This window comes from Perca flavescens, chromosome 22 (genome assembly GCF_004354835.1).
Source record: "Perca flavescens isolate YP-PL-M2 chromosome 22, PFLA_1.0, whole genome shotgun sequence".
Taxonomy (NCBI): domain Eukaryota; kingdom Metazoa; phylum Chordata; class Actinopteri; order Perciformes; family Percidae; genus Perca; species Perca flavescens.
The window spans coordinates 7,818,076-7,845,444 of NC_041352.1; the positions used below are offsets into that span (position 1 = coordinate 7,818,076).

General features: G+C 39.9%; 2 protein-coding genes across 12 annotated transcripts; one reads left to right on the forward strand and one right to left on the reverse strand.

The window, feature by feature from the left end:
* Window positions 1-1,844: 1,844 nt before the first annotated feature.
* Window positions 1,845-18,086, reverse strand: snx16 (sorting nexin 16). Of its 10 annotated transcripts, none has more exons than XM_028569327.1 (9): window positions 17,871-18,086; window positions 15,917-16,462; window positions 14,987-15,073; window positions 12,951-13,099; window positions 12,704-12,773; window positions 9,951-10,087; window positions 9,622-9,744; window positions 7,790-7,824; window positions 3,020-3,102 (listed from the first exon to the last, which is right to left on the reverse strand). In XM_028569327.1, exons 2-8 carry the CDS (start codon window positions 16,301-16,303, stop codon window positions 7,809-7,811), a joined length of 969 nt encoding a protein of 322 aa, XP_028425128.1. In that variant the 5' UTR covers window positions 16,304-16,462; window positions 17,871-18,086; the 3' UTR covers window positions 3,020-3,102; window positions 7,790-7,808. The 10 variants fall into 10 exon arrangements, with proteins under 10 accessions (XP_028425120.1, XP_028425121.1, XP_028425122.1 ...); XM_028569325.1 differs by having other exon boundaries at window positions 7,790-7,827; XM_028569326.1 differs by having other exon boundaries at window positions 7,785-7,827.
* Window positions 18,087-19,238: 1,152 nt separating this feature from the next.
* Window positions 19,239-26,920, forward strand: LOC114549176 (leukocyte elastase inhibitor). 2 transcript variants are annotated; one of them, XM_028569393.1, is made up of 10 exons: window positions 19,239-19,321; window positions 19,883-20,070; window positions 21,801-21,962; window positions 22,824-22,964; window positions 23,199-23,316; window positions 24,537-24,679; window positions 25,330-25,407; window positions 25,633-25,722; window positions 25,806-25,986; window positions 26,242-26,920. In XM_028569393.1, exons 2-10 carry the CDS (start codon window positions 19,888-19,890, stop codon window positions 26,466-26,468), a joined length of 1,323 nt encoding a protein of 440 aa, XP_028425194.1. In that variant the 5' UTR covers window positions 19,239-19,321; window positions 19,883-19,887; the 3' UTR covers window positions 26,469-26,920. The 2 variants fall into 2 exon arrangements, with proteins under 2 accessions (XP_028425194.1, XP_028425195.1); XM_028569394.1 differs by having other exon boundaries at window positions 19,255-19,446.
* The last annotated feature ends 449 nt before the right edge of the window (window positions 26,921-27,369 follow it).

Sequence of the window (27,369 nt, forward strand, 5' to 3'; positions counted from 1 at the left end):
TTGTGCTGGAAAGATAGGGTTATCATAAGTAATTAGAGCTCACAGTATGCATAGTCCTCTCTAGGGAAAGTGTTCCAAGTGGTATTTGGGAGTTATAGGTGAAAAGATACTACGCTGGTAAAGAATAGGATTTTACAGTGAAAAGAATGTATTACATTTTGAAAGCATCACACCTTTAAAATGGGCTATACTGTAACTGTAAGCCTACATCATCTAAGCCCTTAGCTGACAGTTTATTTCACCCAAGCACAACTTAGTGATACCACCTAATTTTATGAAAGCCGGCTTTGAATGTGAGGAAACATACATGTGTATTCCATAGGTCATTCCACATTTATTTGTGCGCAAATTAAATGTCTGTGTTACAGTATCTAACGTAGTCATTTTATTGAGTTATCCCTTTAAATCCAGGACATTAATATTGACACCAAATGTTATTTATGTCTTTTATAGTGCAACTATAGGTGTTTATGTGAACTAAGACTTCATGTTAATTTAATGTAATATTACAAAAACATGTTGGTTCCGTCTATTCCAAGCAACGACATACACATACTGTCATTTAAAAACATTATTTCCATCAGAGGAACAAAGTAGAAGTGTTTCATGTTCTACACAACTCTATAAAGCTATTTAAACACATCAAAAGAAATAAAGTTGAAGATGGTCAAGGCACTTAGATTTATGCGTGAAGGGAATTTACAGAAGAACAAAACATTAACAAAAATCTTAATATACACAAATCCCACATCAACACATTAGATCCAGTTGGGAATCAAGACAGATTCAGTGGTTGACAAGGCACTTTTCTGTCTCAAACTAAGTGTAAACCATATCCTAGCAAACATGGGTTGCCATTCATCCTTAAAGTGCATCACACAACCTTTTCCCAGGCAGAGTTTGAGACAATTTAACATTAGCTGTGGTTATTATACACAGTACTCATCATCAAAGAGTGAATACAACAGCCGGTCGGCACACAGTACCAAATGTGGAAACCTCTGCCTCTCAAATATAAATATGGCTTTTGGGAATGATGTGTAGGCCTTAACCCTCTGGCTAGTGTTTTTTGAACTTTTGAACGTACATGTTCCTCCAAAACAAGTTTCTTCCCGAGGCTAATCTACCGGAGTTTAAAATTTCAATACAAAGAAAGTGGAAGGTAACGGACATCGGCTGAAAGACGTGCATTCGGCGGAATTTCCTGCAGCACCGGAGCAATCCCGCAAGTGAAACGTCGAGGACATGGACTAGCACCACTGTGATATAGTGGGGGGCCTTTTCCTGCATCCCTTGACTGAAGCTGAAGTTTCATGCTAAAATGAATAAATGATTTGAGTTTCTTAAAAAGGTTAGTTCTATCCAACTACAAAAAAAAACATTCTAGCCAACTCAATGGAGGTCACGGTTACTCAGGATGTTACCTCAGGGTGGCCCTGTCAGGAGACATTATTCTTCAGTAGATGGTGGTTTCACTGAAATCTTTTGGGTCTGTGGATTATCTTTGGATTACTGTTGAATTTTTCACGTTATTTTACAATACTTTGAGCACCACAAACTAAATTCCAATCACCTCAATTATATTAAGATAGAAGCAGACATATTCGAAATGGATATCTTAAAATTGTCAGCAGATAAACCCAAAACTATCGAAATGGCCACACACCAGTCAAGGTAAGTAGAAAAATGTTTTGTTCTTTTTGTAAAATGGGTGATCTGAGCCTTTAATTATACTCACATTACAGTATTTAGGTAGACCTTGAGGAAACTGATAGAAGTAGAAGTGCAGGCCCAGTCTACACTCTATTAACAGGCAAGGTGCCAGAAGAGGTTTAAGGCTGTACAAATGTATGGACTTTACTTTAATTGGCATAGTTAAATTTCTAAAAGCAAACTGATGCATGGGTCAGGAAATTACATATCACATATCGCATTCAATAAACAGCAACAATAGGCCACATTTCCTTTGCTCTCTCTTAGCATTACAGATTGTATGGTCTCTCACAGGAATTTAGTTTACCACAAAACATACATGGCACTAAAACATGAGGAAATCTAGGCTATGAGATGCAAACTAAGTGTGACTGAAAGTGAAAACAATGACGTTTCTCGAGGTCTGTCTCTGTAGCCTCAATGAGAATCAATAGCAGTACAAAGCAATGCCATGGAAGTAGTTGCAAACAGAAAGTTATCAAACCACTGTGATACCCACCACCTGAGACATAGATATATATTTTTTTTCATCCAGACTTTTTTTTAAAATTTTTACATTTCTATAGCCACATGAGGGTGTGGTTTCTCTAAATTTGTCACAAGTAATGAGCCATGAAGCAATGCACGTCTGCAGGAAGTGATGGGTTGGGTTTCCTTTAGATTGTCACAATTGTGAATGTTTTCAAGTTATGTTATATTTTTGGTCAAGAAGCCAAACTTTGGCTTTGTGACCGCAGGATCAAATCGATCCAATCAGGCGGCCGCGGTACAAGGTTCAAAAGTGAACAAGGAGTACTGAGAAATCCCCACACCGTTTAAGACAGATCAACTTGGTTTATGGTTTTAAGAAGTGTAGCCATGTAATTCCAGATATAGTTCATATCTTGCACAAGTTGCGTGAGGTCTTCAGAATGAAGTGTTTTGCATGGGCCGGATAAAATATCCCATGACCCATCGTTTAGGGGGAAATATAAGCAGACCGGCTGTTGCAGTATAAAACTGTTCCCTTCTAACTTAAGACGCAGATCTTGAGATAAAGCCTGCTTCAGATCCAACTGCAAGACTGGAAGGTGAAACAGCAGCTACAGTCTGGAAGGTGGAAAGGGAAAATGGGAGTTGTGGTGGGAGGAGAGAATGCTAAGGTCAAAGAAAAGGCAGAAAAACAAAAAAAAAAGTATGGAATGGCACTCAAACATATGGAAGGTGCAGTGGTCTAGCAGGGGAGGAGGAGATGAAAGAGAAGAGGGGAAAAGGAGGACCAGCGTTTCTTGTTATTGATCCAGCTTCTGGTGGTAAAGCTGAGTGACCTGGATGAGCGGAGGAGAGCTGCTGAGTGACGGTCCACACCAACAAGCAGAGGATCGCAGCGGTTGGCCCTCACACCTGCCACTAGAGAGAGGGAGGTTACAGCAAAGGAAAGACATTCAGCAAATTACTCTCTTTCAAATAAAAAAATGAATGCATTGTGAGAGCTGTACACCTCAGACAACATAAAGCCAGACAGACTGAGAGGATCCAAGAGGAAATGCACATTAGAGGAGAAACGCTAATACAGCCCGACTTGTGAGCCATCCTTGTGAAAGGAGACAAATACTGTAGAGACATGTTATTAATGCCACAACACCAGCAAGTTACAGTTACAGGTCCACTGAAAACACAGCAGGAAGACCGGTTTTACCTCGGACTCTCTCCCATCTCACACTGCATGACAGATAGAGGAGAAAGTTGTATTCGGGACCAGGACTCAAAAATTGTGACTGGCTGAGATCCAAATCTCGTTATTTATTACTATCAATAACTAGTCGTAAAACATGAAAAAAGTTGTTGAATACATTACTGCCTGACATTCTTTTATTTAAAGATTTAGTGCTATGGATTATGGTGTCAAGAGTAGTTTTCAGACTTTTAAACAGATGGTTGACCCAATTCTGTTTTTACACGGGCTGATTTATGGGATTTCCCCTGCGTGTCAAGATACCAGATGGGGAGAGAGGGGAGGAAGACCTGAAATCCAACAACCTACAATTCCCACGTAGTGAGCACACATCACCACGTGAAAGAGAGGTGCTAACAGCACGTGTTAGTCACATACAGTATGATGCAGGAGAGCAGTGTGACAAACCAAAAGGTTTACAGAGCACAGAACACTGCAGAACAATAAATACACGCCACGGTTGGGGACAAATCATTTTCAGGACAATCAATTCAAAAAGTGCAAATAATACACAGTACTTCACTTGACCCTGTTCTTATAAATAACAAGAACCCTCAAGCCTCTGGAGTTAAAACACCCTTCTTTTAAGGTTTGTGTCCGTTAGGCCACCATAGTTCAAAGAGATGGGGTTTTGTGTAAGAGAAGATAAGATCTTTTTCTGAATTTGGTGCACTGAAAGTGAACTGACCCCAACCTTGATAAACATCCTGACTGCAAGCACACATAAGAAAGTTTTTTTTTTTAATACAATACTCACGTCATATGTACGGACAGAGAAACTATTACAGCAACAATTACCTGCACGTATTAGCGAATGAGCATTGTATTAAAGGGTCATTTCGGGTTTTTTCAACCTGGACCCTATTTCCCCATGCATTTGTGTCTAATAGACTGATGTGAACAAGGAGCTTTGAAATTGGTCCAACAAGAACTCAGTGACCGGCCCTTGCAAACGGAGCTTCAATGTAACCTAATGGGGCAATTGTGCAGCCTCGATTTTTGTCCACTAAAAGGGATTTTTTTTTTTTTACTAGTGACAGGCTCAGATTGTTATTGAAAGTGTCTAAAAACACTATTGATCTCACGAGGAGACTTCTTATCCGAAGAGAGCGGTGTCGAGTCAGGAAAAAGGAGTTCTGGGAGTCCGTTGTTTTGCAGTAGGCTACAGAAATTATAGGCTTGTGTTATCTAAAAGATTTTCAGTGCCATGGATCAATATTTAAATGATTGTTTAATGCAGTCAATATGCTATAATACATAAGTTTTGTGTTATCAAAAAGATTTGTAATAAAAACAATGGTTCATATTTTCCTCTGATGTGGGGATCGTCCCTGGACAAACAAAGACCACTAATATCAGGAAGCAACAGGTCCCACTGCTGACAATATCGGCATTCTTCCACTTTGGGCAAAGGGGCACAGCATTATGCACAGCACTCACAGGTAGGGCTGTGACGGTATGGATTTTTACCGCCGTGAAGAAGCAACGTATCACCGAAATATGGTGCTTATCCACGACCCCGTTACGAGAGGGGTGTGAGTTAGAGCCAGAATGGCAGGGTGCCTTAAGTGAGTTACGTCAGTGCCGCTGTGGTCGCGCCGCAAAGACTATGTAAAGTGGGTGCAAAGTGAACAATAAAACAAGTTTTTCAACACAGTGGCTTTATCTGTTTATCTGTCAATACTGCCGCTAAAGTGAAGGGTCTTAACCCCGAAAAAGCATCGGCTTAAGGGCCGGGACACATCAGGCCGATTATCGGCCGTGGGACAGTCCGGCGAGGTCAGTGACTCAAATCTGTTCGGTGCGTCCCGTGCCGTCGTCCGTCTTGGGGGCTGTCGGCGTTCATTTTGGCCGACCTGACATGTTCAGTAGGTGGCAGGGCAGTCGGGACTCACCTGGAAATGACGAGCGGAATGAGGTGACTACAGTCTCTCAAAATCTGATGAAAATCTTTTAAACTGACCTTTGTTGAGCTGAAATGAAGACAGATTCAGCAACTGCATGGCCTATTTCTCGCTTAAAATGTTTTCAGAAACACGTTTCAGTGAACTATTTGACAGTCCAGGTCTGAATTTCCGGAGAAAACAAACCCATGTGACGCGTTCGTCCAATCAGCTGCCGGTTTTCATTTCTTGGGCAACATTACAGATTAGCGCCGCCTGCTGTTATAGAGATGTATTACGTCTCGTCTCGTCTTTTTGGTCTGTTCTGTGGCAGTTTTTTGGACCTTGGGGACGCGACTGATCATATCGACAGGGTTTTCTGTCAACGGTCGGCCGTCGGCTATATGTGTCTACACCTTAAGCTTACAACATCTGTTGCAGCACAGTGTTTCCATTGAAGCTCAATGTAAGTCTTTGCTGCGTTTTGCTGTAATTTACAGTCACCCTGTTTTCTCTCCTATTTCACAGACAGCAAAGAGAGCGACTCAGCAGTCAATTTAACAGCAGTGTTAAATTGTTGCTCTCTCTACCAATATAAGCGGCTCTTTTTTAGGATACAAAACCGTGCATGCAGGCTAAAATTAAACCATGCTGTTTTGTCGGGATTAAAGGGGTGATAGAATGGTTATATATGGTATTTCATGCGGTTCCTTAAGGTCTCCTAATAGGGTATGTAACATTGGTTGGGCTGAAAATGTCTCTTTTGCTGTTTTTTTTGGCCCTAAAGCTACCCTGTAAAATGGGACTGGACTGAAACGAGAGCTTTTCTTTCTTATATGGTCTGCTCATGAATATTTCGATGAGCTGCACGTTGATTGGTTGAGCTTAGCACGCATGCACACGCACACACACACACACGCGTCCCCCCCCCTCCAATCCTAGAAATAATTCATAATCAGACACACAAAAGAAATCCCCCATATATTTAATAGACTGTCCATCCATGATCCTCTTGTGTGAAGCTGATGTAATGAAAAAACCGAGTTTTTTTTCTCCTTAATCTCTTGAATTAAAGGATAGAAGACAGCCAATGATGATTACTAAACAATGATTATTGTGTTCATTAGGCTATATTTTATATCACATGGCATATGCACTCCTGTAACTTTTTACAGGCAAAAAAAAGTGTCATAAAAAATGAAAAATAAATCTAAAATGCGGGGATGACGGTGATGATGTCATCACCGCGGTAGTGTCGGAATTGCGGTGATGCGGTTATCATCACAGCCCTAGTCTTGCTTTGCCAAACCTTCCTCCACAGCGCTGCGGAGGAGGGCCCACACAGCATTCCAGGATGGGAGAAAAACATGCACTGGTTTATTGGCATTTCTTTAAACCAATCACAATCATACTAAGCCCCGCACTATTTCTTCAAAATAGCCTTGGAGGAGGAACTTGTTTTGGTGGAACACGTGTACGTTTAAAAGTTGTTTTAGTCGTGCAACAGAAAACTCAGATTGGACAGATAGTCTAGCTAGCTGTCTGGATTTACCCTGCAGAGATCTGAGGAGCAGTTAACCATAGTCCTCATAAATCCACCAGAGTTTAGAATGCAAACACAAAGAATGTGGAAGGTAACGGACATCCAGCTGAAATGAAAGACATCTGGTGGAATTTCCGGCGGCACCTGAACAATCCCAGAAGTGGATCATCGTGAATATGGGCTATTATAGCCTTATCCACAGGAACACCGCCGATGTCCCGAGCACCGCAGGCTTGCAGCAGCTGCTTCACCCTCCTCCGAGTCTCTCCCTCTCTCTCTCCCCTCGTCCGCTCTTCATCCATATACTCTGGCTCAAATGAATACGAGCGGCCATCATATTATAATGAACTCATTCCACATTTAAATATTGAGCCATGGCACTTAAAATCTTTTAGATAACACAAACCTATAATTTCTGTAGCCTATTCCGAAACAACAGACTCCCAGAATGCCTTTCTCCTGACTCGCGTTCCACTCTCCAGAGATGTCACCTTGTGAGATCGATAATGTTGTCAGACACTTTAAATAACATTCTGAGCCTGTCAGTAGTAAAAACAATCCCTTTTAGTGGACAAAAATCAAGGCTGCACAATTGGCCCATTAGGTTACATTGCAGCTCCGTTTGCGAGGGCCGGTCCCTGCGTTATCCTTCAATACTGGACCAATTTCAAAGCTCCTTGTTCACATCAGTCTATTAGACACAAATGCATGGGGAAATAGGATTCAGGGCTAAAAAAAAACAACAACCCGAAATTACACTTTAAGACAGGACTTGAAAATAACAGGAACCTATCCTTAACATCCTGATACCACAAAACAGGGCACCTCCATTATAGTACAGTAGTTAATGTGGGATGCATGTAGCTGAGAAGAAGAAAATAAGAAGACAACATGCCACAGTGTTAGCCTGCTAAGCTAGTATGTAGAGTACCTCACATGTTATGGGGCTCTTTTTTCAGTTCGGGGCAGCACTGCTGTGAAATGTGAGGGCAAAAAAAAAAAAAAAAAAAAAAAAAAACATGGGAAGGGAAAACATTTTTAAAAAGGACTATGATGAAAATAATAATAATGGTAATCAACTTTTCACTTTCAAATCCCTGATTTATTTACAGACGTACATGCCAATGAAACATTCCTTTAAAAAGGACAAATCAGACTGATGTGTTTATCCAGGCATGTGCTAAGGTCCAAAGCATGGCTGTCATTTGTTCTTGGAATACATTACAGGAAATATTGGGTTATGTCATATCATATACTATCAGTGTTGGGAAGGATACTTTCAAAATGTATTCCGTTACAGAATACATGCCCACAAATGTCATTTGTAACGTATTCTGTTATATATTCTGAATACTTGGATTACTTCCACATTGAATTGCATTTTGTAAGTGTAATCATGCAGTCATCACATACAGCTTACTAAACAGGCCTATTCTGGTGTGTTCTTCTATTCCAGCTGGCTGAATGTGTACCTAAACAAGCAGATAGATTGTTGTATTTGTAGTCCCAAACTGAATACTACAAAAATCTACCACAAGCTAATTTTAGCTTGTGTTAGTTAGCATGTCAAAGGGGGCTAGTCAGTCTTTCAACGGCTCTGGAGCTAGTAAATCAGCACATAGGAGAATGTAAAGCTGCACGTCAACTATAAAATAGCAAGGTGACCAGTAAAACTACAGCAGACGACTACCCTTGGCTAATTAAAAATTACTTTAAGATGCTTCTTCAGGTTGGAGGTGGAGTAATTTGGACACTGAAAGGAGGTTGGTTGCTGGTTCTGTTGTTAGATTTCATTCTCCCTGTTCTTTCTTTAATGTGAAATGTTGTTTGAATTTCCAAGATATAAACGCATTCCTGCCCTGGCTCGGTTGTGCCGGTTCCGATTCCATTGTGACTGATCTAATTTTTTCATTTTCATATTGGGGCTTCTGGGAGTTCTGAGTTGCCTAAATTTATTCAGAGTGAATAAACTCGTGAAACATATGTAATCCGTTGATTTCAACTATGTAACTGTATTTTAAATACCAACTTTTTAAATTGTAACTGTAAAGGAATCCAGTTACTCATAATTTGTATTCTGGATAATTCTGAACGCCAGTACATGTATTCCGTTAATCCCCAACACTGTATGCCATACATATACAGTATATAAGACATAACCCAACCCAATATTCAGCAAAGAGGACAAATTGCTGAAAATGAACACTGGGCATCATATGGGGATACAGATGCTAAGCCACTGAGTATACCATTAATGGGTAATAAAAAAAGACATCAAGAACATATACAGCACCTTTTGTAATGTCTCTGTACTGTCTCTAGTAATTGGGACTATGTTCTGGTAAGGATTAAGTATAATATAATATATGCAATGCAAAAAAGGAGGCTGACAGCAGGTGAAGACTGATAAATCAAAGGAAATGTGATTTGCTTAGTGCTTTAAGATGAGGTGGAGGATTATTGGCTCCCCCCCTACCATCAGTTGAATCCCTATATCACAAATGCACAATCAAAAAAAGCAAAAGAAAAAAACTTAAAAGGCTTAATATCATCTTTAAAAGAGATTCATTAGCAGCAGCTAAACACCAAAATAAGTGCATGTCAGCATTCCATGTTCGCCACTTAACCCTTGCCTTTGGCCCCTGAACCACTTCTTAAAACCATTAGAAAATGTACTTTTGTCTATTTTCACAGCAGAAAAAACAAATAAATTGTAAAGTGGGAAGGTGATTATTCACGATGAGGTGTGTGGTGTTTGTGTCTTTTACCCAGTGTCCTCAGGCACATCCTGATCAGCCTCTGCAGAGGACGACTCCACATCTGCATCTGTACTGCTCTCACTGCCCTGAGCTGACAGATCACACACAGACTCCGGGCTCACACACTCACCACTGGGACACACAGACAGACACACAGACAGACACACAGACACACACACACACACACACTTATACTTCATATAATTTAACTGCTATTTTAGAATTTGTGTGTGGACCCCAGTTACTACTGTCCTTGGTCTATCCATGTGTAATTTGTAGTTTGTAATCAGTTAACCCCTATATATTGTACTTATGTGTGTGTGTTTATGTCTACTGACTTGATATGCTTCTCCAGTAGCAGGATGGCTTGCTCCCTCTCCTCCAGCCTCCTCTTCAGGGAGACAATCTCCTTCTGCTTCTCTAGCAGCTCCTTCTGGAGACGGTAATTGCTCTCCTCCAAAGTCTCACAGAACGCCTGGAGGTAGTCAGTGACCGAGAAAAAAAAAAAAAAAAAAAAGAGCATAAAATATGTGCAGACCGTGTTAAAAAATAAAATAAAAAAAAGGTTGAATGTGGGGGGGCTTGAGGTGTCTGCCTGAAAACATGTCTGTCAAATCAAGTAGACTATTTTACAAGCGCTGCTGTAGGGGACAAGTGAGACCCTGCCCTCAACACCGAGCTACTTCATATCTTGTAAAAATGTCAGGCTGGGTATCATTTTAAAAGGTTAAATACAGTGCCCATATGGTATCTGTGGTTTGGCAGTGACTTGAAAACTACTACTTCATACCAACACTTTGATACTTCATACAATACTTTATAATTCTTAAAGTACACACACACACACACACACACGCACGCACGCACGCACACAATGTATTTTACCTTTCTATTTCTCTTTCCGTCTTCTGTAATCTAAATTCAAAAATTGTGGGGCCTTTTGTGGCCCTGATGCAGCAACAAAATAAATATAATAATAATAATAATAATTATTATTAATTATTAATTATTATTATCCCTCTAAGAGACTACAGAATAATGTAGTGTGAAATTTAGGGATGCACCGATCTGATATTAAGATCGGATATCAGCTCCGATATTGACAAAATAGCTGGATCGGGGATCGGAAAAATTAACAGATCCAGGGGCCGATCCAGTTTGTTTTTTCCCCCCACCATCGCAGCACTGGGAGCCCTGTTAACTGCGTACCCTTCTCACTCTTGGTAGTAACTTTATAACACAACAATTAATAACCCACAACTAACTCTCTTTAAAAGGATAAAACACCATAGCACAGAACAATTTGTGACTAAAACAGTTTCTAACACTAATAATTTTACATTTACAAATGTAGCTACACCGCTGAACGGCATGTTGGGTAACATTATAGCTGCTAGCTAGCCAGGTAGCATAACAGTCTGTTAAGCTGGGAGAGGCTCTGGACACTACTGCACATTCAAGAACAGAGAAGAAAAGTTAGAGGATGAAGAAAGACCGGAAATACACCAGAACAATTATGCTCAAGAGAGGAGCCGTCTGTTGTTGCGAGGTTTTTTGTTTCTAAAAAAATCGGACATAATTTAGCCACTGTTGTTGCCCGTCTATGGTTCAGAGCAATGATTAAAACACTGGATTTAAGATGCCTTGCCTCGCTGCAGAGCTGTATAGTAACGAAGTAGAACTACTTCACTACTCTACTTAAGTACTAAAAGGCTGTATCTGTACCCTACTGGAGTATTATTATTTTTTTCCTACTTCCACTTTTACTTGAGTATGTATTTTCGATGAGTTTAATACTTTTACTCTGATACATTTTTTTTTTTATGTGCTGCATCGTTCCTCGTTACTGTTGTGAATTCCTCACACTACGGAGACTGTGTAGATTACAGTGTGTGTGTAGTTATGGCTAAGTTAGTTACGTACTCTAATTACGTAATTAAATCCCAGAGATTGCGTCGTGTTTCTTTTCATTACAGTTGCCCGTTCAGAAGTCAGAGACGATGTAAGTTTGTATTGTTGCAGCAGATTAAACTATTCCTGAGTTGTTTCAGTCTGCAATGAGTACTGAATGTTAACCGTTTGACCATGTGATGTGAAGCTGCTAGTTTATCTGTATTTTGCTAGCTTGCTAACTTTCCTGTTCATCACACGTTACTAGCTAGTGTGTAATACGTTTTTTGGGGCTTTAATCGTTACGGTGCTGGAGAGGATGTTTATTTTACTTGCACAGTGTGATAATTGTACATTTTATTGTCGTCTGCCTCGCTGAAATACGTCCGCCAACCTACTAACATTATTCATACAGTGAAGGAGGCTGACAGTGGAGCTACGTCGCCCACTACAACCACACTACAACCTAACTTACCTGTGGCCAAGGTAGTGTTTATACAACTCGCTTACAACTATTTTGGTTTGAAAGAGAAACAATGTTAAAGTTGTTTGTATGTGTATTCATGTGATTTGAGTTTATTTTACTACTTTGCAGAAAAAAAAAATTGTTTAGATTCTGTAACTGTTTCATGCATTCTCCTTCATATAACGTTATTATATAATGTTGTGGAGCCAAGCAAACCGTTTAGTAATCAAAGTTTTTAGTAAACATGATGACATTAAAATGTTTTTGTGATATTCTATGTACTAGAGAAATTGTACTTAGAGAAATAACTTATCTTAATAATAAATAAGAATTCAATACATTACATCTATGTTATTTTGTCTTAGTTAGGAGAGTAATGTTTAGTTAGGAAGGTCTGGTGCCTTTAGTCTCTTCCACATGGTGGAAGGAAGGTATAAGGTGGAAAAGGTATACAGTTTATTATTAATTCAACAACAGTATCAGATCGGTATCGGATATCGACAGATACACACACCCCTGGCATCGGTATCGGGACTGAAAAAGTCGGATCGGTGCATCCCTAGTGAAATTCCTGCCATGGACCAAACTTGGTCTGTTGTCAAAGCTATTGTATTATAATGTTCAATACCTGGGCCTACTAAAATGACAAGAATCCTTCTTAAAGTGGCATGGATAGCAGCATTAACACACATTCAGTACATGAGCACACATATTTTCATGTATATGCACACTTACTCTGCTCTCCTCCAGACTATCAAAAGGCCCAGGGGGGTCATCCAGACACAGAAACTCTCTCACTGCCAGGCTGTCAAGGAGAACAAATGGTCTAACATGAATGTGTGTGTTTGTGTTTTGTAACACAAAAAGTACTTAAATAAAAAGTTGGAATTATCAATGATCATGTGACCATTTTGCAAAGCACATAGTTTACACAAAAAGGCTGAATACTTCAATTGAAATGCTGCATAATCATGTCACATACCAGTTGGCAATGTCTTTGTGTGCAACAAGGTTTTGCAAAAAGGCCTGGAGTCCCAACTGTCTGTCCTCCAGGAAGTCTGTGTCATAGTTGTCTTTGAACCACCGCTTAGGAGGCAGCGAGAGGCGGAAGCCTGGGAACATCTCCTTCAGCTAGAACACACACAAACACAGACAGAGTATGGAAGGAGTATCACAAGATCTCTCTTATACAGTTACAACAGTTCCGCAGACATAAAAGCAAATACAAAATTGGCAAAGACAAGAAAAATAATCTCTCTGAAGCACTCACACTTCACTTCTGCAGTCATCTATTCTGTATCCCTTATCTACCTGCTTACCTTATTTTTTTTTACATTTGATACAAGCTTTAATTTTAAGGTCGCAATTTCATTCTTTTTTTCCATTAAAATATGATCATGTATTTAAAATGACACATCAGCTCAGTTTGGCTAAGACACGATTCTAGTTTCACGTTTAAGACTTTTTATTGTCAATTGCACAACAAATACAAAGTCGTTGGCAATAAAATATTAGTTTGCAGGCTCCCTTTCAACAACACTCATAGAAATATGTATAAAAAGAGAAAATCATACACATAGGAATTTAATTAGGGGTGTAACGATTTATTACATTTTAAAACGATGTTAGATTGATATATGTTGTCCAAAAGGCCAACTCGCCGAGCACAGATCGATGTAGTTGGATCATAGGAATATAAATCGATACATCAATGTAGTAGATGGATCGTTACACCCCTAGAATTTAACACATAAATTAGTGGATAAGTTAAAGTATAGGGGTAAAATATAATAAACTTTTGTTACTTTAACAGGAAACTCAGTTTTGCATATTGCGTACTGGTATACTTATTGTTGTGTAAGACAAGCAGCACTGTGCCAACACAGAAGGAGAAACAATTACATCATTACACCAGTAGTAGTGTACCAACAAGCGCCAATGCCTCTGCAGAACCCTGAAGTAAATTACATTGGTACGGCATTCTCTCCTCACGAACTGTTCCCACAGTCATGGGAGCATGCCAAACCAGACAACTTTTTCAAACCAGACAATATTTTATCAATAGTATCAATCTATTATTATATATGTGTTGGTCAGTTTGTCTGCTTGACAATCCCATTTTGCAGTATAAACATTGAAGTGAGATGAAGAAACGGAGAAATTTATCTCTTTAGATAAAACAGATGTTGACAAAGTTTCCTTTTGGGGACATCATTTGAAATTGGGAAAAAAGTTGGAAAAAAAAGTAATAACTTAACATATTGCAGAACATTTCAACACGTATCGTGAGGCCTCTGGTGATTCCCACCCCTAATTGATAACAGGCACTGATGTCGGCAGTTTGCTCAGAAGGAAGTGGGTTGGTATGCATAAACTTGCACACATACTGTGTTCACACTGGGAACCCTGAGCCATGTGCATAAACATAGAGTAAAGCAATGTTGGGTGAGGTCCAGAATACTATGCCAGATATCTATTATTACATGTCCACACCCCCCTCTCTGTCCGCTCTCTTATTGTTGAATGTAGGGTGTTCCCATCTTTTGTGTTACATTCTTCTTGCCTGGGGTTACTGTGTCTATATTCATAAATTGTGAATTTCAGTAGTAGGTTTAATCAATATTTTGCGGGCCTACAAAGACAAGCTTTGTTTCTTTGTTGCAGCTTTTTAACCATTATCTTTTAATTAAACTGGTCTTAATATTTTTCCCTTTTTTAATCTGTGACCGAACTGTCCTTCCCGGAACCATGAGAGACCCGTTTCCCCTAGTTGGCTAGGGCATGTTGGCTATTTGGGAACAGAAGGCTTCTTTGTGTAGCTCTAATCACTTCCACAGTGCACTCAAAAACAAAAGAAATCATGCTGAAAGCAATACTTTGATGGTCAAAAACACTGTCTGCAAACAAATGATCACAAAAATAAAGCTTCAGATAGGGCTGAGATTTGGGACTGCACATACTTTTCATTCAAAACATGCATACACAAAGACAATATGTACATAACACACCCAAACACACCTTGTCGTTGAGTCTGGAGAAGTCTGTGTACCTTCTAAAAACAACCCAGTTCTCATCTGGAGTCTTCCTGACCAGGACCTTAAATACCTGCAGCAGAGACAAAACACACAAAGGTGATCTTAATGCCTTGTTTACGACTCCAAAAGTATAGAGTTGTTGCCTTTTGCTAGCGCTTGAAGATGATTTGTATGCAATTAATACACATCCGTGTGCTGAGTAAATGTTGACAGTAGACTTGTAATCTCCAGTTTGCATCATAATGTTTGCTTGTCCCTAGTGAGCAATGAGCATGTCTGTCCCCTTTGTTAAAGTGTTGTCCTGTCACTATAACTGTAGGAAAACTGATAAAGAGGATCACATGCTGCCAACCTACATCTCAATATAGGCTGAATAACGTAGCTTAACTTTAATCAGCGCACTTTGATGGAAAGTTGTGCCACAGATACACAAGTTCAAAAAGGTTATTATGATAAGCCTAGTCTTGCTTTGCCAGACCATCTTCCAAAGCGCACTGGATGAGAGTCTGGCTACTCCAGATAGCATTCGGGAATGGGAGGAAAATGTGCTCTGGGAGGAAAACGTGCTCTGGTTTATTGGCATTTCTTTAAACCAATCACAATCGTCTTGGGTGGTGCTAAGCACCGGAGAAAAGCCATGGTGCCGCTGCAAAGTAGGCTCGGATGGAACTTGTTTTGGTGGAACATGTGTACGTTTAAACGTTGTTTTAGTCGTGCAACAGAAAACTCAGACAGCAACTTGGACAGATAGTCTAGCTAGCTGTCTGGATTTACCCTGCAGAGATCTGAGAAAAGGTTAACCATAGTTTAAAATGCCAACACAAAAGGAAGCCCAAGGCAACTGGTATCCAACCTAAATGAGTGAAATCTGGCAAACGTCAAGGATATATAAGCCTATTTTCTGGTTTCATACCGTGAACTTGGCCCTCTCCTCCATGACTTCGTACCCCAGCACAGTGGGGGTAATAGGCCTCTCCTCGCCTTGCTGGCTCCCAGCAGGATCTGATATGGAGCGGGGACAGCTAGAGTACTCTATGGAGGGCTCCAGAATCCCGTTCACTCTGGCCCGGGTCACAGGGCTCTGGGGGGGTGGTGGTGTCCTGCTCCGGCTACCTCTGTCCACGCAGCGGGATTGGTGCTGGGTACCTAATCCTCCACATCCTCTTCCGTGGTCCTGCCCGGTCGAGAAGCTAGAGACGCTGCCTAGTGATGAAGCTCGCTGTGGCCGCCTGAGCTTGCTGCTACCTCCTGACAAAGCTCTGTCCATTGGCACAGGGACAGGCACAAAGGGTGATGCCATCTTCCTGAGCTTTGTGCTCCTGCCCTCCAACCCCTGCCACCGGTGCAGTTAACAAGATTCTTCAAACTGACACTGACCTCGCCTTTCTTCAGTGGTGCAGCATGATGATGAAGTGAAGCAGTAATGCTCACTCTGAGGGGCTGATGAAGTCTGAGCACCCTGTACAAAAAAAGAAAAGGATAAATTGGTATGTTCATTGTATTTACCGTCATCAATATTGACTATAAGCTTCCTTATACAGGCTGAAAAAGTTGGATCCTCAGATTTCCCTTAAACTTACACAATTGAGCAGAATCTGTCAGCATACGTTATACTTAAAGGGTACCAGACTGTGAGGGCAGATTAATTATTGACATGAGCCACATGCCATTCATATTTTATAGATTTGTGCATTATGTGAATAATTCATGATGGAAAAAGCATTTAAAGACCCGTAGATGATAATTAGTGTGTCAGATCATCTTGTCAAGTGATTAGGTTGCATCCACTTGTTCTATTAGAAGCCGGACCCTTTCCAGTGAATCCAAACAGGAACAAGCCATGATGCTTTGGTTTGAGATAAAGGCAGAGGAACCTGCATGATGGTTTTCATGGAAGAGCGGGGCCTGAAATCGATTTCTGCTCAGACTGAGAGACTGGCAGCTACCTGTCAAACGTGTTTCACATTAATTCAGCATTAGTGGAGCTTAGAGAGGGAAGTCCTGTGTCTCTGTAGGACTACAAACGAAAACACTAATTACTTACTGGTAATACACATGTCAATGCCATATCAAGGCCAAAATAAAAACTAATACAACAACAATAAAGAAGTACAATAATGAACTGGTAAATATAGGCAGTCAACAAAGTGACACTGATGATATTTACTGATCATGCTGCTCGCTCTCTTGACTGCAGCTATTTTGGTGCGCTTAAGAAACATGACGACAGAGGTGGGACTAGAGCCAGCATGGCAACAAAACGCTGGCTGCCTACTTTAACTAACGTTATACTTTTAAGACACGTTTTTCACGCTTTGGCTAACTTATCTAGCTAAGTCAAGCGGTCAACGTTAATAGTTAGCTAGATAGCTTTTGGTAGCTGAAGTTAGCAAGCACGCACGCTTACCTAAATGCAAAAGATGACTTCCTTTTACTGAACAGTACCAACACCATTAACAAAATGTGGTTAACCACTTTCAAAAAAATCATAATTTCAGTCACTGCAACAGCTAGCTAGCTAACGTTAGCTAGGTTCGTAACGCTAACGTTATGCTTACTATTTAAAGTTAACGTTACGCCACTCCGAACAAATTAACGTTAACGTTGAGCTAACCGTTACCTAAAATATTGTTAAAATGAGAGCTGCTTGCCGATGCATGCCGAATCGAGTAGCAATTCCCAAATATTTGTTTAAGGTCTTCTTTTATTTTATATTAGGTAGCTTTATGTTGCCAGTAATAAATAGGGCAACGCTTTCCTCCACACCACTGCAAGATAAGGTTATTACATTACCTTTACGTTAGCTAGTAAGCTAGGACAGGCAGCCAAAGCTAAGATGACGCATGATGACAACGACTTTCGCTTACCGTAGGAGGCCAGTATCTGTCCCCTTCAGAAAATAAATTTAATATACACATAAAGCCCGGTGTTTGATTGTCCTGTTGCTGTACATCGAATGCACTATATCCTCCTCTGCCCTGCTCATGTTAGCTCGGTTGAATTCAGACCACGACAGGTGCAGTGTTTTAAGATAACCAGACGAGGGCGCTGTAACATAGCCTACAAGATATTAAACCGCACTGTAATGTAATTCTGCAGCAAAAAAAAAAAGAGTTGTATTGTTATATTGTAACCTCTGGTGGTGGTTGTCAGTGCTTACCATGCCTGGTCAGCACATGCTCACACTGCACAACATTTTTCATTCTTTATAGCATAGGTCTATAGTTAAAAAAAACAAAAAACTTAACCTGTACAGAAATGATGTGAGTAGGCTATATCTATATTTATGTGAAGTAGTCTGGACACTTGAATGAAAAGTCTAGCTTGACCCAACTTGCAATATCCCTAATGTTCATCCCCATCACTGTTTCCTCCTAAAAGCAAATATATTTTTTAACAAAAATATCAAAATCTCTCAAAGGAAGTATAACATATAAATGACAAAAATTATTATCTGTTGTTAGCCTATCTAATGGCAACAATATTGGCAGTAGAGAAAGCAGTGGCTCTCATACTAAATCATTTAGTGTGGAAGATTAGGTTAGCTCACTTTTTTTAAACAGAAAACTTGATGCATTGATGCATCTAAGATAACAAAATGCAAACACTACAACCACAAACCTTCTGCATGCACGTACAAAAAAAATTAGCATTCATATAATAGCTGGTGCAAGTCTTATGATTTATTTTGTGAGCAGCAGAGCAATTAGTGACCACACATTATATGACTATGAAAATGTCTTTAAATATGTTATTTGGTAATTGTCTCCATGCATGGTTGGTCATGTTGCATCTGTCTACTGAAGAACTGCAGCTGGAAAAAAATGATCTTTGTCATTGATAGCAAATAATATCCCACTGTAGTCAGCATCTCAAGTGTACTTTACTTTTCCATAGCTATACAAACAAAGAACTTTGAATAGCTTGATGTATTTGATTCACAGTGCAGCTGATCAGAAATGTGATTATCACATTTGTATAGTGATGATGTTTCTGAAGATTTTGGCTTAATCAATCAATAGACTGCACCTTGTCTTCATCACTCATCCGGCCTTTTATTATGTGGGATATCTGTGGTTAGCAGACTCTTACTAAGCAACCCCTTTGACACAATACATGCACCCAAAGCATAATATGGGTGGGTGTGTCTTTCACTGATGGGTGTGATTTCTAGATAATTTCTCAGGCTGCAGCCAGACTTTCTTGCACTTGGGTGTGTCAGACTGTAAAATCACACAGAGGTGGCTCAAACACAACACGTCTTACTTTAACTGAATCATTCCAGATCACTTGTTGCCTTGAAGAAGAGTCTCTGTCAGTAAGTACAGGATCTGTCATTTGATTTTGATGGGTTAAGGTTAGAAGGGTGATAGCAAAAGATAACAGGGGTCAACCAGGCAAGGAACAGTGGTCGAGTAGTGGTGAGAAATATCTGTGATTCTGGTGAGTTTGGTTTCATTTTTGTTTAAGAATCTAAATCAATTTAGATTTAAATGTATCGGTGAGTGAAAAGATTATGATAAATTAGGAATGGGGATTGGTCTACAAATTTCTGGGGAAAGGAGGGCGTTGTTAGATTACCAAACTGTAAAATAAAATACCAATGCAAAAGTGTATTCTAAAGGTTTGCACAAGCTGCATTTTAAGACTTCAAACTATTTAATAGTTGGCAAATCAAACCAAGAGGCTGAAAACTTGGATTTCATCAAAAGGGATAATATGAATTTATAGTAGCTTCCTGTACTTTTTACTTAAAAAGCTGTTTGTGTTTTACATAATCAACGAAACATATCTTGTCAAAACAGGAGAGTGCAATTTATCAGATAAAAATGTATGCTACAGTTTATAATGTGATGATTAATGCTCTGCTCTGCATCAGACACAATGAAGGCATCAACCCCATCCAAGACAGCCAAGGCCAACACCACCTTCTCTCTGACTTTGTTTAAAAAGCTGAGTGATGACAACAAGACGGGGAATATCTTCTACTCCCCTTTCAGCATCTCTTCAGCTCTGGCTATGGTGATGCTGGGGGCCAGAGGAAACACAGCCACACAGATGTCAGAGGTATAACACACACACACACACATGCACACGCACACACACACACACACACACACACACACACACACACACACACACACACACACACACAGAAAATGAACACTTAAAAAGTTACAGTTGTCATGTAAGCACACCCATTCTGAAGTGTTTGTATGGCACGCATCATCATGGTGTTGGAATTTCTCAACTAAATTATTGCATCAAAAGAAAAAGGTGTGGGTATGTTTTTTTTTTTGTGCACGGGTATTCTTAGTTTTTCTTACTGTAATAAAAGTAAAGGCATCTCCCAAGTAATATTAGAAACATAAGTAAATTATTTGTTGTTGGGTTTTGGTCCAAATTTCCACTGGGAACACTTTGAACTAACTGTCTGGCAGAGTGGGGTGTGGCAGGAGAAAGTGCCCAAACATGCATTAGTATTCGTTCTGTCTCTCTGCGTCATCAGGAATGGCAAGGATCTGTTCTGTTCTGCCTTGGATTACAGTAAAATGATGAATAGTTAAATTCCTCTGTGACTTTTAGACCACAGAAATGATGAGCACAGGAAAGCCAAAATGGGAACGTTATGGTCCTGTCTTTATGTTAATTTCAGTGCTGGAATGTAGCTAAGTACATTTACTCGAGTGCTGCAGTGAATTACAATTTTTAGGGTCCTTATCACTAGTATTTCCATTTTCTGCTCCTTTATACCTCTACTTCATTTCATTTCAAAGATAAATAAAGTATTGTTTGCTGCATTTAGTTGTAGCTGTAGTTGCCGGTTACATTTTCTTACTTTTCAGACTTTGGGTTCATTTTGCTGTCAATACTTTCTGTTCTTTTACTTTAGTAACAGTTTGAATGTATGAATTTCTTTTACAGTGTGTCATTGCTACTTTAACTAGTAATTAAAAGCATGTGGATGCTTTATCCACCACTGAGGGAGTTTAACAGTGAAACTGTGCTGTAACAGCAATGTATTATGCAAATCACAAATCTTGTCTGAGGTAAAGGAAACTATAATTGAAAACAATAAGGAAAAAAAGGGACAAAAAGCTAGGATCAGTTTGTACACTAAATTGTACAGTATTACCATACCCTTGCACTGTGCATATGCTGTAGTATGGGAACATAGGAATGGGAGTTGCAAAATGGGTTGCCTCATCATTTGATTTATTTTATTGGATACACTGTAAACCTGACAACCTGGTTTGGATAAATTATGCATGTGTGGTTTTGTTCCCAGCTGTTGAACACATGGAATGTCGATGTAGCAATGTTTGGGCCACATGTGAAGACGATGATTAGAGCCATAAATAGAACAGAGCCAAAGCACGGGGCAGCTTCACAGTTTATTTTTAATAGTGGTTATAAATTGTGGTTGTAAGTGTAAGGCGTTAAGATTTTACAATAGAATTTTACTTCTGACTTTCTCGGTTAACAAAAGAGTGTAATCATGAATGAGAGCCACCAGTTAGGGTGAGCAAAACGTGTGTGTACGTGCATGCCTTGGTGTGTATGTGTGATTCAACATGAGGCTGTAGAGAGGTTTATTTAGTCACCAGAGAGTGCAGTTGCAACGCCTCAGTCTTAGTTAACCTGTGCATCAATCTGCCCTGCCCTGCCCTGCCCTGCCCTGCCCCACACACACACACACACACACACACACACACACACACACACACACACACACACACACACACGATGTTGAACTTGAGCCTAATGATAAGAGAAATTACCATTTGCACCCCCAGGTCCTCTGCTTCACCAAGACAGAGAAGCCGAAGCAGACGGGAGCAGAGCAGATGCAAACGCACTCGACGGTGCAGTCGGCGATGCAGTCGCAGATGCAGACGCGGATGCAGATGCGGACGCAGATACAGCAGACCAGCAGACTGCCACAGTATCTACTCAAGGTGGTAACAAACCCAAAATGAAAGGAATGATTAATGATAGGGCTTGGTGGGGCCATCTGGTGAGCAAATCTGAGATTTTGGTTTTGCACACTTAATCTCCCACTGGTTTGCGTGCTTATTTTCTGTATCTCGCTGCATCTTTTAAAACAGAATTTGAAAATATGAAGTGTAATGTGAAGTTTAAAACAGCAAAACCAGCAGAATGATTGTGCAGATGGAAAATTCAGTGTCTGGAGAGAAAGCAACAAAAACACACCATCCACATTTTTCTTTGGTCCACAATGAAGATGACAGTTTAAAACAACATAATGGTAGGGAATTGTCTGTGTAAATGCTTTAAAAAAAATCTCCCTTTTGGGTTGTTTAATATTTATTTTAATGGTGGTAAAGCTTTTGTTTGGTCTGTTTTTGCCTTTTCCATATTCTTTCTAAAAGGTGCTACTGGTAACATAAAGAGAAATTAAACTTCTGAAAACGTCTGGATCGTGGGAGGTTTTGCTGAAAGTCATTCTAATTACAGTAAATAATGAGAACATTGACGCCAAAATCACTCGGCAGCATTTTAGCACATAGACCAAATGAGAAACAATGGCCAATATAGCATTATCCAAAAAACTGACTCTGGAACAGAATTTAAATTTTTGGCTTACAGTATGGACTCATGAAATGTAAATTGCTTTTAAGGTGCTAAGAGTTTTTAGCTGTCTCCCTTGGTAATGGTGTCCTCAACACAGTATATGCAAAACTGTATCATGGAGCACCAGGGTTAATGATGATTTTGGTGTCCGTTCTCATCATTTAACAGGTAAGCTGACCACCATTGATCCATATTAACATACTGTAATATGTGGCTGTTTGCAGTGCCTGAAACCCCAGAATGGTCAAGATGATGTCCATGCGAGCTTTGCCCAACTGCTGAGTGAGCTCATCAAGGCAGACGCTCCGTATGCCCTCAGTCTTGCCAACAGGCTGTACGGGGAGCAGTCCTACCAGTTTGTTGAGGTGTCTGTAAATTACATGATCAGCTCTCAGGAAATCAATTTTTAAAATAGGAGAGTGCTGTTCTACAAAAATCTGTTCTACTATGTTCTTAGAACTTAAAACTGTCAACATACAAACGAAACTCATGTAAATAGTATTCCTTGATGTCTCTTTTGTTTGTGAATTGGGTAATGGGAGTATTTCATTTTGGTGTGAGTATTGTGCAAAGTGTAAATGTGCTGTTTATGATTCCAGGATTTCTTGGCAGAAACCAGAAAGCACTACAACGCAGAGCTGGAGTCTGTGGACTTCAAAGCTGGCGCAGATGCTGCCAGGGTCAACATCAACAGCTGGGTGGAGGAGCAGACCCAAGGTTGATCTCACATTAACATACACACAAACTCATGAGTATATATTACATAAATTGGAAACTAAATCTGTGGCCAGTAACAGTTAACAATAAATTACACAAAATCTTGAGTAGTTAGCAGGTAACAATTGAGGAACGAATGAGGAACTAACTGCTAGTGAACCATTAGTTAATGAGTAACTCCTTATCAAATTGTGTAGACTAGCTAATGATAATAATGTAAGTAATGGTTTATTAATGATTAGTTCATTGAGAAATTAGTGAGAAACAAATCAGGAACAACTTGATAATTACTTAGTAAATACTCTGTGTTATGTATCACTTTACTAAGGGGGACACAAAAACATGATATTGACGATAGTTTTATTTGTTTGCATTGTCTTTGGTGTCTTTTAATCCTCCCCAGCCTCTATGAATCCTCTAGGATATTTACATGTTACAATGAGGTCACATACAGCATTACACTGGCAGTTTCCATTCCAAGTTTGATTTCTATATCAAGCATATATATATATATATATATATATATATATATGATGATGTCTCAAAACTTCCTTTGGTTAAATGCATTAATTTGAAGCTTTTAGTTCAACTGCTAAAACCATCACAACCAACCAGACCTTAATTAGTGACAATGCAATTCTTCTTACAAGATCCAACAAGAGAGTACATGATAATTTAGGTAGGTACATGTAGGTAGCACTGTTTCAAGTTTTTGTTTACATTTAAATATCACTACCAGGGAGGGAATTTTTTTTAAAGATTATTTTTTGGGCTTTTTCTGCTTTTATTTCGATAGGACAGCTAGGTAAGAAAGGGGGAAGACATGCAGGAAATAGTCACAGGTCAGATTCGAACCCTGGACCTCTGCGTTGAGGCATAAACCTCTCATTACATGTGCGCCTGCACTACCACTGACCCAACCCTGCCACAGGGAGGGAATTTTTGACCCACATTTACTTTATGTTTTGTGTCCTTCTATGGGTTTCTATAATAGTTGTTTCTCTTTTCTGCAATTTTCTACCATTTGACTTGTTTTCTGATTCTATATTTGAGTGCTCTGTTACTCATGTTGTGCCTCTCTAGTTCTTCCTTTTCCAGTAGTGTTAGTACATCTAGAAGTTGCAGTAGAGTAAGAAATCAAATTTTCTTGAGCTTTGGATGAAAACCTTGAGCATGTGTCTGCCTTAATGACAATGTCTTTGCTCATTACTGTTCACCAGGAAAAATCAAGGACCTGTTGGTCCAGAATGTTGTGGACGATTCGACTATCCTGGTGCTGGTCAATGCCATCTACTTCAAAGGCAACTGGAACCAACAGTTCAAGGAGGATTCTACAGTTGATGCGCAGTTTAGGATTAACAAGGTAACACTGCACAAAACCAGCACTGGATGGATAAACACTAAGGGGCAAAAGCAGCCGTCTGGTCCACAGTTTCCTAACCCAGACCATCTGGGTTAGGAAACTGTTACACTTGATGATTTAGCATGATAGTGCACCGTATACCTGAGCACTGTAATGCAGTAGCTGGAATGTGCAGGACACTCTGATAGTGGACTGCTACAAAGCCAAGTTATTTAGCTGGATGGAAATTTACAGCTTGAAAGTCGTTCTTATTATTATGTTGTACCATGTTTGTAGTTTGAGCTGCTGCAGCTCAATGAAACTACTGGTGTGCAAACTGCAGCAGCCTAGAAAAGCCAATTTTAGTCCTATTCTTCCCTGAATAAAAAAAAAGAAGTGTCAGGACAATGCATATGTTCCCATTGGTCATTGATTTTCTGGATTATCCTGAAAAATATCCTGTAGATGTGTTCCCCTGCCATTTTGCGCTTGATCCCAGAACATTCCTTTGGTGTTCGTCTGAGGAAACAATGTCTAGTGAAAGGTTTCAAAATGTAAAAAATGTAAAGATATCGGGCTTCCATCGTAATAATAAAATGTTTAATTTGAACTATGAAATCGTACCTATTATGTCAAAAAGAAAAAATGAATGTTCTGTTTGCTGTCTTCAGAATGACACTAAGTCGGTGAAGATGATGCAGCAGAAAAGTAAATTCCCTCTCATTGCCATTCCTGAGGCCAACTGCCAGGTAATGTCCATGTTTTTCAACAGTATTTCCCATGCCTGTTTGTCTGCCATGCAATCTGATATTTCAGTAATTTAAGAACAGATTCCAATAGCATGTAGTGATTAACAATTGGTTCCACTTTGAAAATGATCAGTGATTGAAACCATCTGACTTATGATTTTTAAAAGATTCTCCATACATGTAACTAATCAGATGAAAATAAAAAACGTAATGGTGTTTGGACAGATCCTCGAGATGCTCTATAAAGGGGAGGAGCTCAGCATGCTCATCTTCCTGCCCGATGACATAGAGGACGACACAACAGGCTTGGAGAAGGTAGGACACATATACACACGCAGTGAACAAATGCACAGTTTTAAACTTTAAAAGACTAATACTTGTTATTCTACCCACACTAGCTGCAGAGGGAGCTAACCTATGAGAAATTTGTGGAGTGGACTCGTTCAGACATGATGGGCCAAACTGAGGTCCAGGTGGGGCTGCCTCGATTTAAGATGGAGGAGACGTATGATTTAAAAGATGTCCTGACCAGCATGGGCGTTGTGGATGCTTTCAACGTCACACTGAGTGACTTTTCTGGTGAGACATATGCCATATAAGCTGCATAATTATTTTAAGAGCACAACATATATGAACAGACAAATAAAAGAGCTCCACTTTCCATGTAGAAATATCATTAAATGATCAGTCTGTCCCTAAAGGTTGCACTTGAAATCAAGCATGCCGAAAACATGACATCAGTTATGCAAAACACAAGGTAGTCTGCATTAGGCTACTGATTTACTGAGTGTGCATGGTAGCAATGGACTCTCTCTTGCTCTCCTGTGCTGACAGGCATGTCTCCTGCCAACAACCTGGTACTATCAAAAGTCATCCACAAGGCTTTCGTAGAAGTCAATGAGGAGGGAACAGAGGCTGCTGCTGCCACTGCCGCTATCCTATCAGAACGCTCTGCAGTGATTCCTGCCACGTTCATCGCAGACCACCCCTTCCTTTTCTTCATCCGACATAACCCCACCATGAGCGTTCTCTTTGCCGGACGATACTGCTCCCCTGAGTGAGCACTATACTGTACGTCCTCTAGACATGGACAGATTATAAGACGGGGAGGGGCTGGGCACAGATATGTAGAAGGCCCCCACATCTCCTACATCAGATCAAGAATCACTAATTCAGACAGACACCTTCTCTATGTGGTAGTCTCTACTTTGTAGTCGTTTTGTGTCTCTTTATGGTAGTTTTGTTACTCCTTGTTTTGCATCTCTTTTTAGTAGTTTTGTGTCTGTTTGTAGTTTCTTTGTGACTTTCCAACAAGAAATGTTAGCAATAGGCTGTGGCCCAGGGGCCCCTAACTCTTTAGGATTGTGATTCAGCCAGGGGTGGAATGTATCTATTGTAGCTACCATATAAGAGGCTAATAGATATTGCTGGGAGGAAATGGAGAATCATTGCCTGTGTCATTTCATCTAGTTCTCATCTGTGTCCCTGTCCTATATTTTCATGGCCAGGATTTTGCAATAAAGCCTTCGAATGAAAACTATGGTGTTAGATAAGATTAGATTCTGTCTCTGTTTACCTTCTGTATGTCCCTAACTGCTTTCTTTTCCCAAATTCTTTCTATCTGTGATCCATTTCTACTTCCACTTCGCCCTCCTATTTAAGTCATCATCTTATCCATTCATCTGTTACAAAACGGAATGCGTTGCAGTTGTTTCCAACAGTCTATTCATTCAGGCATAATATGAGCACTTTAACTAATAATGTTTCTAAATGATGTTGTGTCTGTGCTAAATCCCAAATTTAAAAAGTAGGGTGAGACCATAGATTGTAAAAATAATGGATGCAGCATCAGTGATGTCAGCATGCCCTGTTTCATGTTGTGTGAAATCGTGTAAGAGAGGTGCTGGGTTAACTTAATGATAATTTCAATTGTGTGTGTGTGTGTGTGTGTGTGTGTGTGTG